Raw genomic sequence first — 13,567 nt, 5'->3', positions numbered from 1 at the left:
TTTTTTTTAATAAATGTCTATTTTTAAAAAAAGCAATCAAGCGACTAGGCTATATATATATAGTGTTAATAAATGTATAATAAATGTAATAAATGTAAACCCAAAATAAATGAATGACTGATTTAGAAAATAAATAAATAATAAATACAGCCGCACTATATGACAAATAACCCCCCCCAAAAAATCAATAAATACCCAGACAGCCACACTATATGACAAATAAAAAAATAATAAAAATACCCGATTTAAAAAATAAATAAATACATCAATAATTTTTTTAATTATTTAAAAATTAAAAACAAATAATTTAATAAATACATAAATAAATACCAAGACAGCCACACTATATGACAAATAAAAAAATAATAAAAATACCCGATTTAAAAATAAATAAATACGTAATTATTGTTTTAATTATTTAAAAATTAAAAACAAATAATTTAATAAATACATAAATAAATACCAAGACAGCCACACTATATGACAAATAAAAAATAATAAAAATATCCGATTTAAAAATAAATAAATACATAAATATTTTTTTTAATTATTTAAAAATTAAAACAAATAATTTAATAAATACATAAATAAATACCAAGACAGCCACACATATATATGACAAATAAAAAAATAATAAAATACCCGATTTAAAAAATAAATAAATACATAAATATTTTTTTTAATTATTTAAAAATTAAAAACAAATAATTTAATAAATACATAAATAAATACCAAGACGGCCAGACTATGACAAAAAAATAAATACAAAAAATACCCGATAAAAAAAACCCCAAAAACCATAAATAAAAATACCAAGACAGCCAGATTATATAACAAATAACTTACAAAATACCTGATTTAGAATAAATAAATACATAAATAAAAATACCAAGACTATATGACAAAAAAAATAAAAAATACCAAGACAGTCAGACTATATGACAAATAACCCCAAATAAATAAATACCAAGACAGCCACACTATGTGACTCATAACAAAAATAGTAAATAAATAAATAAGAAATAAAAGATTGGCCAGGATCGAGCTGGCAGGTAATAAATCTTCTAGAGAACCTTTGTATGCATAAAATCTCCACCCTTGGCGCCGTCTTTCTGTTTTGTTTTGGGGGTTTTTCCTTCAATGAACCCAAAAGGGATCAAACCCTTCAGATCCTTTAGAAACAATAATGGGACAATCTGAGTGTGTTTTATTTGCTCGTCTGATAATCAAAAGTGTCTGGCAGGCTTTGAAATCACGTATTCTTCAATAGTGGGCCTGATCAACTTAATCTCAAGCAAGCAGCTGATAAACCAGATCACCTATGCGTAATGATCCCGTTTGGGGGGGTGAATAGATCCAAGGCCCGGCAGTTATCTCCATCAGTAGTTGTTCTCTGCAGACTACTGTCTCCATACTCGTGTAGTGTTTCTAAAACAGCCCATTAACCTCTACCTGCCACTTCAAAAGAGCCGCGTGCTTTGATACCAATACCTGCTGAAAAGAGCATAAACAAGAGCTCAATGACCCACGTTTGCAGACACTCACAGGAACATTAAGTGTGTATGAGAGAGACGGAGAGCATTTGTGACATTTGTGTTGGTGACAGAGACGTTTTGTTCTGTTGTTATATCAGAGAAACTGACAAACAAATAATACAGAAATAAACAAACACCATCGTTTTTATACTAAAGAGACTGAAGAAAAAACATTTGTGCTTATTTTTGAAGCAGTAAAAATAAATAAATATATATATATAAAAAAACGATATGTATAAAAAACTAACAAAGTAATTTTCTCATCTGACACTATGAAATATGTCAGCTTCATTTTGTTGTGCTGGAACGGCAATTAAGTAAGTAAATCAATATTTAATAAATATATAAATAACACATATCCTAAAAAAAATACTTGATTTAAAATTTGAATAAATAAATGACATAATATACAAAATACATGATTTAGAAAATAAATAAATAAATTAAACATAACCAAAATAATATATGATTTAGAAAATAAATAAATGACACATAACCTAAATAAAATGATTTAGAAAATAAATAAATAAATGACACATAACATAAATAATATGATTTAGAAAATAAATAAATAAATGACACATAACATAAATAATATGATTTAGAAAATAAATAAATAAATAAATAAATGACACATAACCTAAAGAAAATACCCGATTTAAAACATAAATAAATAAATGACACATAACCCAAATAATGATTTAGAAAATAAATGACACATAACCCAAATAATATGATTTAGAAAATAAATAAATAAATGACACATAACCCAAATAATATGATTTAGAAAATAAATAAATAGATAAATTACACATAACCAAAAAAAATACCTGATTTAAAACATAAATAAATGACACATAACACAAATAATATATGATTTGGAAAATAAATAAATAAATAAATGACACATAACCCAAATAATATATGATTTAGAACTTAAATAAATAGATAAATGACACATAACCAAAATAATATATGATTTAGAAAATAAATAAATGACACATAACCTAAAAAAATTAAATAAATAAATGACACATAACCCAAATAATGATTTAGAAAATAAATAAATAAATGACACATAACCCAAATTATATGATTTAGAAAATAAATAAATAAATGACACATATCCCAAATAATATGATTTAGAAAATAAATAAATAGATAAATGACACATAACCTAAAAAAATACCTGATTTAAAACATAAATAAATGACACATAACACAAATAATATATGATTTAGAAAATAAATAAATAAATAAATGACACATAGCCCAAATAATATATGATTTAGAACTTAAATAAATAGATAAATGACACATAACCAAAGTAATATATGATTTAGAAAATAAATAAATAAATAAATGACACATAACCTAAAAAAATTAAATAAATAAATGACACATAACCCAAATAATGATTTAAAAAATAAATAAATAAATGACACATAACCCAAATTATATGATTTAGAAAATAAATAAATAAATGACACATAACCCAAATAATATGATTTAGAAAATAAATAAATGACACATAACCTAAAAAAAATATCTGATTTAAATCATAAATAAATGAAACATAACCCAAATAATATATGATTTAGAAAATAAATAAATGACACATAACCTAAAAAACTTAAATAAATAAATGACACATAACCCAAAGAATATTTAGAACTTAAATAAATTAATAAACAAACCTTTTTGAATGCTCTTTTTCCCAATTAGTTGATCATTTCTAAAAGAAAAGAAAGAAAGAAAGAAAGAAAGAAAGAAAGAAAGAAAGAAAGAAAGAAAGAAAGAAAGAAAGAAAGAAAGAAAGAAAGAAAGAAAGAAAGAAAGAAAGAAAGAGAGAGAGATTTTGTGTTTTATAAGTGGATTTAGCCTTGGATATTGTTCATTGATGCTTTTGAAACATGTTTCAGTCAGTTTGAAGAGCTTTTCCTTGGTTTCTCGTGAAGCACCAAAACCATTTCAATATGACGAATATTGCTGTTGGTTATGAATTCCATGACTCAGACTCTGTTTTTAACCTTGAACTTCCACCATCAGACTCTTTCTAGCGTGGACATATGAAATCCCGCACACACACACACACACACACACACACACACCTCAGCGAGGAGACGGGATCAGAGATGGTTTTAGGGAGGGGATTACATCTCCAGACTTACTGGTGCCAGGAGTTAATGGGTTCACTCAAGGCCGATTGAGACGTCTTCATTACCACACTTGTGAAAACTGAAGGGGTGGAGATCAGGACAGGGGAGGATGTTTCCTTTGATCCGGGCGAAGTGAATTGTAAATGAGCTGGGATTAGCCCTATAAATACTTGAGCCTCATGCTGGAGGTGTTGATCAGTGAACCCAAAGCCACGCTTACCAGAGCACAAACACAGATCTCACTCGCTCAGTCACGGGACTTCACTTCTGGAAACTCACCCTGAAGAAGAACAGCCGCGTTGCCTTGTTTCGTACCGGATATTGGGCTTTTCTTTGCTGGATTTGGACATGAAGGGGCATTTTTCCATCGAGTGGCTTTCCCAGAGCAGCCAGGCCTTGTGTAGCTCGGCATCCACACATCCCTCAAACTCTTGGGGCTCTCCCGGCCGGGACGGCCCGAGCACGTCTGGCACTGCCTCCGAGAGCCTTCCAGGCTTCTACAGCAGATGGAGACCGGAAAACACGGAGAGTCAGGAGAAACGTATGGAGCCAGCACAGCCGGGAAACATTTTGTGCACATCTACGCAAGAGACCGAGTCAAATGACAACAATATCATCCAGCAACACACTCACGGTAAAACACTTTTATAATAATCCTTCAGTAACTTCTATGCATGTTTTCATGATTTCAGTAAAATAATATAAATAATTCTTTAACATAGTTAAAGTAAATTATCAAGCTTTTTTGTTTTGCATTTTATATAATTTAATGTAAAATACAGACCTGAAAATACTATCATATTATGTTTAATTAAATGAACAGTAAAATAGTTTTTAACTTTTAAACTTGCTCAATACATTTCTCCTGATTCTCCTTGTTTTCTGAATCACGTTATAGTAACAATAGTTCAAATAAAAAGTAAAGAGTAAAGGTTTGCCAACACAGGAATAAATTATTTAATTTAATTTTTTTTTTTAAATATCCATTTAATGTCAAATACTAAAATACATTTTTTTTAATTAATCAGTAGTTAAAAAAAGTAAAAAATATTCTTTAACATGGTAACAATGGTTAAAAATAATGTTATAATAATAAAATAATAAATATAAAGCCATTTCATGCCATTTTGTTAGTATCTTAAATTTGAATGCTTGTGTACATTTACATCTACTTTTATTTAATTTTGTGATTTTTCTCCTACATTTCCTAATAGTATTTATTTTTCAGTTGAGCATTTTCAGTTTAAATGCAAATGTATATTTTCTCTTTCCCTCTTGCATAGCTGTTTTTGTGACCTGACCTCATGTTTCAATCTGTATATTCATTTGTGTTTGTTTTGTCCCAGCATCAGAGCCAGGTTTCAGCAGCAGCACGGAGGAGGAGGAGACGTCGGGGTACGAGAGCGAGGGGGGCCGTTCTCTCTCACCTGGGGCCTCCAAAGAAGCGGCTCCATCTGCATCTCCCTCTACTGGCCGCAGACCCCGAACGGCTTTCACCGCCGAGCAGATCAACAGTCTGGAGAAAGCCTTCAAGAGAAACGCATATCTGGGAGCCCAGGACAAAGCGGAGCTCTGCAAAAGACTAACTCTGTCTGATAAACAGGTATGAGGTCAATTTATTATAAAAAAAAAATTTGGGTAACACTTTACAATAAGGTTAAATTTGTTAACATTAGTCATGGGCGTCGGAACCATTGTATATGGGTGGGACAAGACCCACCCACTTTTTACGATCAATGATATTGGACCCACTCACTTTTATCGTCTCTAACATTCAGCACATGTCTGTTTACCTACCTCTAACCGATAAACACGTATTATTAAACACATATTAGACGCTTTATTTCCACTTTTCTAACATTTTCTTAATTTGTATTGAAAATAAATGCCTTTCCGATCTGATATGTGTTGGGAAAACGGAGAAGATTGAGTTCGGCGAAAGCTGGACTCGAACCGCGGGTCGATTTGTGTCAAAACTAGATGACGTGCGTCTTACCCCTACACTACTGCCGCTCTCAATGATATTGCGATTTACGTAATTTTGTCTTTCCGACCTATACGTTTACCAAGTAAAGCGGTATATTTGTACTTAATGTAATTGGCATCTACTCCAGTAAAAAATTTCTGAGGACCCACCCACATTTTTTTTGCTTCCGACGCCCATGACATTAGTTAACATGAACCATCAATGAAAAATACTTCCTAAGCATTTATTAATCTCAGGGTACGTTTACACGACAACAATGTACTAAAAATGTTTTTGCGTTTTTGAAAAGTTTCATGAAATGAAAGATTGTAAAAACGATCCCCATTCACATGGGTCCGCACCATAGACTGTAAAAAAAAAATAGGTCCGCACACAGATCCTGTATTATGCATGCCAGGCCAGTAGATGGCGATGTCACTTTGTAAAGAAACACTACGCACCAGGCGCATGATGTCAGCATTTTCATACATTTTTTGTAGTTTTAACAGAAACGATGTTGGTATCGTTTTCAAAAGTTTGTATTTTCAGGCTCCGTAAATGAACGGCCAAAACGTATAAAAACAAGTCCATGTTTAGTTGAAAACGCTGTTGCGAAGGCATTATTATGTTTACACCAACATTTTCAACTAAAAAAACGGATTTTTGGCCATTCATTTACACGTCAACCGTGTTTTGGGGGGCTGAAAATGCAAACTTTTGAAAATGGGTTTCAAAGTGCAAGTTTTTGACACCATTGTTGTCTCTGTAATCTACAAAAACGCGAATTTTTGCAAACAGTGACGCTATGCGCATGCGCGGCTACATCGTTGTCGTGTAAATGTATCCAAACATGAACAAACAACATACAATTTTATTTTCATTAACTAACATTACAAAAAATTAAACCATATAGTAAAGTGTTACCATATTATTTAACGGACCAGAGCTAACACAATGGTGTTTATTAACTAATGTTAACAAATACTCCAATGTTTTGCTCGTTAGTTAGTTAACGTTAACTAATGGGACCTTATGATTTTCAATAATTTGATTCAACTTGTTGTTGTGCAAAATGTAAACTTACGTTATGCTTCTCTCCATCAGATCAGAAACTGGTTCCAGAACCGACGGATGAAGCTGAAACGGACCGTTCAGGACAGCCTCGCTCACGCCTGCCAGGCCAAGGTAGCCTCCCACATGATGCATTACTCCGATCTGCACGGTTTCCGTGCCGCTCCGTATCCCAGCTTCTACCCGGGGGTCCAGGAGAGCCCGGCTCCTTACGGCTCAGGATTCCACTACGGTCCTACCACCGCCGGGAGCCTGCCTGTGGACGCCCTGTATCAGTACAGCACCCTTCAGAGCCTCCCCGTCCATCCCAGCAACCCTTCCATGATGTACCCACAGTACCACTCTCACTACTACAGCACACAGTGAGAGGAGACACCGCCAACAAAACATCCATTTCTGCCTGTTAGTCAAGGCGTTACGCCTTAGGCTTTGTTTACATCTTTGCATTTGTGAATACAGGGTGAAGTGCAATAACAAATATCATTTTTTAATAGTTTTTTATTATTATTTAAATATGTTTGTAAATCTTGAAAAGGTTCTATCATGTCTATATGTACAAGAGGAGTGTATAAATAAATCATTTTCTATTTGACTACACCGCTGATGTTTTCGTGCTTCATTACTACACAGTCTATACTACACTTTTTTTTAAAGCAATTAATACTTTTATTCAGCAAGGATGCAATAAATTGATTAAAACGTGACATTTATAATCTTACAAAAGATTTGTATTGCCACTAAATGCTGTTCTTTTGAACGTTATGTTCGTCAAAGAAGAATCCTGAAAAAAAAAATGCATCATGGTTTCCGCCAAAAAATAATGATGCTGAAAATTCAGCTTTGATCACAGGAATAAATTACATTTTAAAATGTTTTCAAAGTGGAAAGAGTTATTCTACATTATATTTGAAAATGTTACTGTATTTAAATAAATGCAGTCTTGGTGAGCATGAGGACTTATTTTAATAACATCCCACATTTTTACAGTAGTGTAGGTATCATTTATATTGAATTGAAACTAAACACATTTAATCTTATTCTTTACAATTTGTTTTATACTATCAAAATACAAATATATTTTGCGTGTCATTATGACAAATTGTTCCTGTTTATTCCATCCTCCTGCACATTTTAATGTTACTTTTATTTAAAACAGCCAATAAAAGCCATGTTATGTCAAATTGTATGGCTACAAACTTTTGTTAAAGAAACATTTAGCTGATTATCAACTATAGTCAAATGTAAAAACTATTTAAAATAAATCAGCTACTGATACACTGGGGAAATTGGCGAGCGTTTTTGAAGTAAATTTGACAGCGTCGATCCTGAGGTCTTTTCTATGGACTCTTCATTTCAAAAGATATATACACAATGGAAATGTAGGCTAGCTAGGAAAATGTTTCTATACATTTTATTCACATAAACCCTTATGTCAGATCCAAGAATGATTAGCATCAGCCTATATTTTTAGGCTGGTCTGCCTCAGTGATCTAACAGCATTCATCAATGTCAAACTTATTGAGATGGCCAATCAAATCAAAGAAGACGGGGCTTACAGTTTACAGAAGTAACATCAACAGAACATTTTAGTTTTAATGGGGAAGTGTGGGAAGATTTAAATAGCTAAATATTTTATTTTCAACAAATATCAGTGATGGAAAGTCACCATTTTGAATAAAAAAAGGCTATCATTTTACAATATGCATCTAATTCATGACTGAATGCAACATTTTGTTTTCAACATTAGACATATGGAGTGAATGGGCACGTGTTTTAAAATAAAAGCATTATTTGCATTTATCAATATCTTTTGCAGCAATTAGTGCAGCATACAGCTAATTTGAGGAGTTTCTAGGGAATATGCATCAAATGAACACACAGAAAAGCATAACATTTAGAAAAAAAAAGTGTTTTATTGTATAAAACAAACTTTAAAAAGCCAATAATGAAACCCACACCTCAGAAAACCCCTTAACCCAGAGGTCTTCAACCCTGCTCCTGGTGACCCACTGCCCTGCAGAGTTTAGTTCCAACCCTAATCAAACACAACTGAAGCGGCTAATCCAGCCGTACAGGATCGCCTGAAAAGTGAGGTTGGAAATAAACTTTGCAGGACAGTGGGTCGCCAGGAGCACAGTTGAAGACCTCTGCCTTAACCCAACTAAACAAAAAGGCAGGATTAGTTTTCCTTTACCCCAAAACAAGTAACAGCCCCCCCGCCCCCATTATAATCATGGATACAGTCAAACTCTAACCGCGGTTATGTTAAACTACACTTACCAAGCATAACCAAACAAATGGGGAAACATAACAAAACAACTGCTTTCTCAATGCTGATTGCCGTTACTATACAGAGTCGAAAATCAATGCATCTTATACAGTTTTCTGCTGGCCCTTCTTTCCAATCAGAGACTTGTGGATGTGTGGAATCACACCTGTAGGGAAAGACAGAAAGAAATTGCATTAACATAATATCAGCGCCAGTCCTACAACATCAGCACTACATTTCTTTAAAATCTCACCGCCCTTAAAAAAAAAAATTCATGTTACACAAATAAAACTCACCTCCGCCAGCAATGGTAGCTTTGATAAGGGAGTCCAACTCCTCATCACCACGAATGGCCAGCTGTAAATGCCTTGGAGTGATACGCTTCACCTTCAGATCCTTGGAGGCATTTCCAGCCAACTCCAACACCTGCCAATATGACAAGCACTGGGTTTGAATTTGCGTTGCAGATGCATTGGAGACGATTCATGCACAATAGAAAAATCACAGCTAGCCAACAACCTGTCACTACGACATCCAACAGGCTTGTTTAACAAACCGGGCCAAAATTAAACCATTACCTCAGCAGTCAGGTACTCCAAGATGGCTGCGCTGTACACGGCTGCTGTGGCTCCAACACGACCGTGGCTGGTAGTTCGGGTCTTCAGGTGCCTGTGGATACGACCTACAGGGAACTGAAACACAAACCAAAGAAACGGTCAACATCAAGCAGTTAAAGGGATAACTCACGCAAAAATGAGATTTGTCATTATTTACTCACTCAAGTCGTTCCAAACCTGTAAGACCTTCATTCATGGAACACAAATGAAGATATTTTTGATGAAATCCAAGAGCTCTGACCTCTTTTCCATAGAGAGTAATTTAATTAACACTTTTAAGGTCAAGAAAGGTAGTAAAAATGGTCCATGTGACTCCAGAGGTTCAACCTTAATTTAATGAAGCAACGAGAATACTTAGTGCGCAAAAAACTAAAATAACGACTTTTCAACAATTTAATCTCATCTGTGTCAGTCTCCTCTGTTGAGGTCGTAAATACAGTACAGCGCTTCAGAGTTACATCAGAGCTACGCCAGCTTACCATTGGTCGATGCTGTTCACGTGAGCACCACGACGCATGCGTGTGGAGCTGACCAACATAAACTGCGTAGGAGACTGACACATAGTTTAGTCAGATTCTTCGCCAAAATGTGGAACCACTGGCGTTTTAGTTTATATGCAAATATGTGATATGTATTGTTTGTTTGTTTTTGTGTTTGTATTGGTATTTTTATGTTTGTTTTTGGACCATGCGTGTCCTGAATAAAAGCTTTGATGACACAGACGTGAAGAAAATGTTGAATAAAGTCGTTATTTTTGCTCCCAAAAAGTATTTTCGTCCTTCATAACATTAAGGTTGAACCACTGTAGTCACAGATCATTTAGTTTTTACTACCTTTCTGGGCCTTGGAAGTGTTAATTAAATGGAGAGGTCAGAAAGCTCTCGGATTTCATCAAAAATATCTTCATTTGTGTTCTGAAGATGAACAAAGGTCTTACGGGTTGGGAACGATTTGGGGAGTGAGGAATTAACAACAGAATTTTCATTTTTGGGTGAACTAACCCTTTGAATTTAACATTAGGGATTAGGCCATTTATTCTTTCTCTGGCAGAGGAATACGTACCTGCAGACCAGCTCTTTGTGATCTGGAGACTGCTTTCGCCTTAGCTTTTCCGCTGTCCTTTCCAGCCTTTCCTCCTGCCTGTGGAAGCACAAGAGAAAAAACATATTACTTAAAAGTCCCACAAAGGCTCATTGAAATTACATTGTGCCCAATGCAAATTAAGCATTTTTTTCTTCCAAACAAACACAACAACAAAAAAGGGCGAAACATCAGGTGAATCTGAATAATTTTGTGGGTTGTGTAGGCAATGTGTATTGTCCTATTTTCAGTAATAAAGTGAGAAGATACAATAAAAAAACAAGACTAGTAATATTTTTTTGCTCGGAATCCTTACAAAAATAGCTTGAGCTTATTTGAGTTGATTTGCACCAAGATTGTAACAAACGACACGAGGAAATGCCTTTAAGAGATGTGACTCATAAACACCACGTTATCTCGAAGTTACTCGGCTAACTTAAAAGATGGATAATACGCACACATTCGGTTTAAAGCCATGAAACTTCGTCCTGCATCCTAAATATTACATTTACACAAATTCACTGACTGTTTTTTTAAAATCCGTTTTAAGAATAATACACTAAATTCACTTTATTCCCATGGTCGGCGCTCTTTTACCAAAACACTGCAAACCCACAAACACTCCGAGCTTATTAAAATCCATCACGTGCACAGAATTAAAGCACTGCACAATCACGGTTTATACAGAACACATCGGTCCGAGCAAGGATTTATTAGACAATTTAGACCATTAAAAACTTGTTTTCTTACCATATCGTCCGACGAGCTTCTTCTCTTTTCGCTTGAAACGGAGGGAAAACACAATGATGCCCACTTCAGCGATAGCGCGCTACGGTCCAGCGTTATAACCAATAAGCGAGCTTCGTCTTGGTTTGAAATGGTGATTTCGTCCAATCACAGAGCTTTTCTTTATGTGGGTGTTTTTTAGTTCTCTTTTTTTCACGGACCACCAGCGCACTATTAATGTGCGCATGCGTGCCGCCGTCACCATTCATTACATTAGAATCGATTAAAGAAATTAAAGCATGTGATTATTATTCTTTTTATGATTCGGCAGTGTTTCAATCACAGTGAAATATATAGACTAATGCATGATCTGAGTTAGTGTATCGTATTCTGTGTCAAACCTTATTAAGGCCTCTTTTTATCAGCTACTCCTTCTCAACACCCCTAAGACTAAAATTGTAAATGTGCCCTCGTGAGTGTCTTTCATTTTGTTGACTTTTGACGAGAACATGAGGTTTAAACTAAGGCAGCTGCTAACCATTTTACCCATTTGTTTACTCTTTGGTTTTTAATAAGGCTATGATTTTAAATAGGCTATGTTTATCTTTAACTGATAAGCGTTGGCAGTTCTGAGACAGGAGGATCTTTTTCAGGAGGATCTCTCTTTTCGGCCCTGTTTTAGTATTTTATAATGTAAAATATATATTAATTAACTCTTTTGTTAAATTATTCCAATGAAGTTCCAGTGAAGTTTTTGTCATATAAACAACAACAAGACTGCACAAAATATCAAATAGGCCTAACACACACACACACACACACACACACACACACACACACACACACACACACACACACACACACACACACACACACACACACACACACACACACACACACACACACACACACACAAATCATAAAAATGTGGGCTAAATAGAGTTCAATAATTTTACGAACATAATCTGCATTCTATTATTTATTTTAAAATTGACTGTGTGAATTAGAGCTGCACGATTCTGGATAAATTAAGAATGTTTTTGTTTAAAGTCCCCATGAAATCGAAGTCCCCATTAATTTTTTTGGCTTTTAGTATGAATATGTTAGCCTTACTGTTATCCATAAGCTAGTGTGCTCCAAAACAATGAAAAAATTAGCATTTAGAAGATATACGCATTCAAAACTTACTCTACTTCAGCTTCTCAGATTTTCCTACATTATAAATAGACGCTAAAGCTGCGGCTGAAATCGATCACTTGTTCACACATTTACTATTTTCTACATAGTGAATGGCACGTAGTGCACTATATAGGGGATAGGGAACGATTCAGACGGTGTAAATATGCTTTCCATTGGGGTGAATGAAGTCTGGTTTCAGGTTAGTGTCAGTGAACCACAACAGCTCCGGCCCGGACGATAGCACAGCGCGGATCATATGCGTAATTCAGCGCATACCAGAAAACGTATCAGACCCATTTGAATTTTGCACAGAATGTTGTATTTTAAAGCGATATGGAGGAGAAATAGTTAGAGATTAGGAGGAAATGGCGGCTCTGGCCGAGCTGTGATAGTATAAACTAAACGCTATTGGCTATTTTAAAAAAGCATAGGGGATGCTCGATATGTCCTGCCCTGTCTTCCTGTTTCAGTGGAAATAGAGTGGTACAGGTATGACATCCCTTTGTAGGCAAAAACGTGGAAGCGAGTTAGCATTTTAGAACTTCTGGTTCCATCGTCCTGTAGTCAATGGGTTTTTTGAATGGAGTTTTGGTTAAATGGCAGAAATAAGGCCTGTGGTGAACACAAACTCTTATTCTATGACATAAAATACATCTGTATTACCCCACTGTTGATTTTTTTAAGCTGTTACGTGTCTTGAGGCAGTTGCTAACAAGTGGCTAAATGGGACTACTGAGGCTGTTGAGGAGATTAAACGTCATCACGCCGAGCAGGTAACCTCAGTCCACTTTTGCAGCCTCATTATGCTTATAAATGTGCTCTTAACTCAAACGTTCTGGGGAAACATTTTGAGATAAAAGCTGAAAGAGTTGTCGGAAGATTAGTGATGATGACGTCGAGCAACCGCATGTAGTTTGTTTAGCTTACCTTTAGCTTTTTACTTCTGGCGACTGCATTTAGGCTTC

At 34.6% G+C, this 13,567-nt stretch overlaps 2 protein-coding genes across 4 annotated transcripts; one reads left to right on the top strand and one right to left on the bottom strand.

Annotated features, from left to right (window-relative positions):
• The first annotated feature begins 3,893 nt into the window (after positions 1-3,893).
• Positions 3,894-7,327, top strand: ved (ventrally expressed dharma/bozozok antagonist). The gene is made up of 3 exons (XM_079805061.1): positions 3,894-4,328; positions 5,041-5,297; positions 6,765-7,327. Exons 1-3 carry the CDS (start codon positions 4,043-4,045, stop codon positions 7,095-7,097), a joined length of 876 nt encoding a protein of 291 aa, XP_079661187.1. The 5' UTR covers positions 3,894-4,042; the 3' UTR covers positions 7,098-7,327.
• Positions 7,328-8,621: 1,294 nt separating this feature from the next.
• Positions 8,622-11,533, bottom strand: h2az2b (H2A.Z variant histone 2b). Of its 3 annotated transcripts, none has more exons than XR_013815607.1 (6): positions 11,448-11,533; positions 10,680-10,757; positions 9,579-9,692; positions 9,297-9,426; positions 8,877-9,166; positions 8,627-8,740 (listed from the first exon to the last, which is right to left on the bottom strand). XR_013815607.1 is itself a non-coding variant. In XM_079805073.1 (5 exons), exons 1-5 carry the CDS (start codon positions 11,448-11,450, stop codon positions 9,105-9,107), a joined length of 387 nt encoding a protein of 128 aa, XP_079661199.1. In that variant the 5' UTR covers positions 11,451-11,533; the 3' UTR covers positions 8,622-9,104. The 3 variants fall into 3 exon arrangements, 1 of the variants encoding a protein (XP_079661199.1); XR_013815608.1 differs by having other exon boundaries at positions 8,628-8,740; positions 8,889-9,166; XM_079805073.1 differs by having other exon boundaries at positions 8,622-9,166.
• Positions 11,534-13,567: the final 2,034 nt, after the last annotated feature.

Source organism: Gobio gobio (genome assembly GCF_949357685.1).
Source record: "Gobio gobio genome assembly, chromosome: 22".
In the NCBI taxonomy this organism is placed as follows: domain Eukaryota; kingdom Metazoa; phylum Chordata; class Actinopteri; order Cypriniformes; family Gobionidae; genus Gobio; species Gobio gobio.
Note: the sequence above shows the minus strand (reverse complement) of the source record. Positions and strands in the feature narration are given on the sequence as shown.

Excerpts from the sequence above, each read along its gene's own strand:
- ved (XM_079805061.1), top strand. The coding sequence starts at position 4,043 with ATGAAGGGGCATTTTTCCATCGAGTGGCTTTCCCAGAGCAGCCAGGCC. Across the intron at positions 4,329-5,040 it reads CATCCAGCAACACACTCACG|CATCAGAGCCAGGTTTCAGC; the intron begins GTAAAACACTTT and ends GTTTTGTCCCAG. Across the intron at positions 5,298-6,764 it reads TAACTCTGTCTGATAAACAG|ATCAGAAACTGGTTCCAGAA; the intron begins GTATGAGGTCAA and ends TCTCTCCATCAG.
- h2az2b (XM_079805073.1), bottom strand. Across the intron at positions 9,693-10,679 it reads CACAAAGAGCTGGTCTGCAG|TTCCCTGTAGGTCGTATCCA; the intron begins GTACGTATTCCT and ends TTTGTGTTTCAG. Across the intron at positions 9,167-9,296 it reads AGCTACCATTGCTGGCGGAG|GTGTGATTCCACACATCCAC; the intron begins GTGAGTTTTATT and ends CTTTCCCTACAG.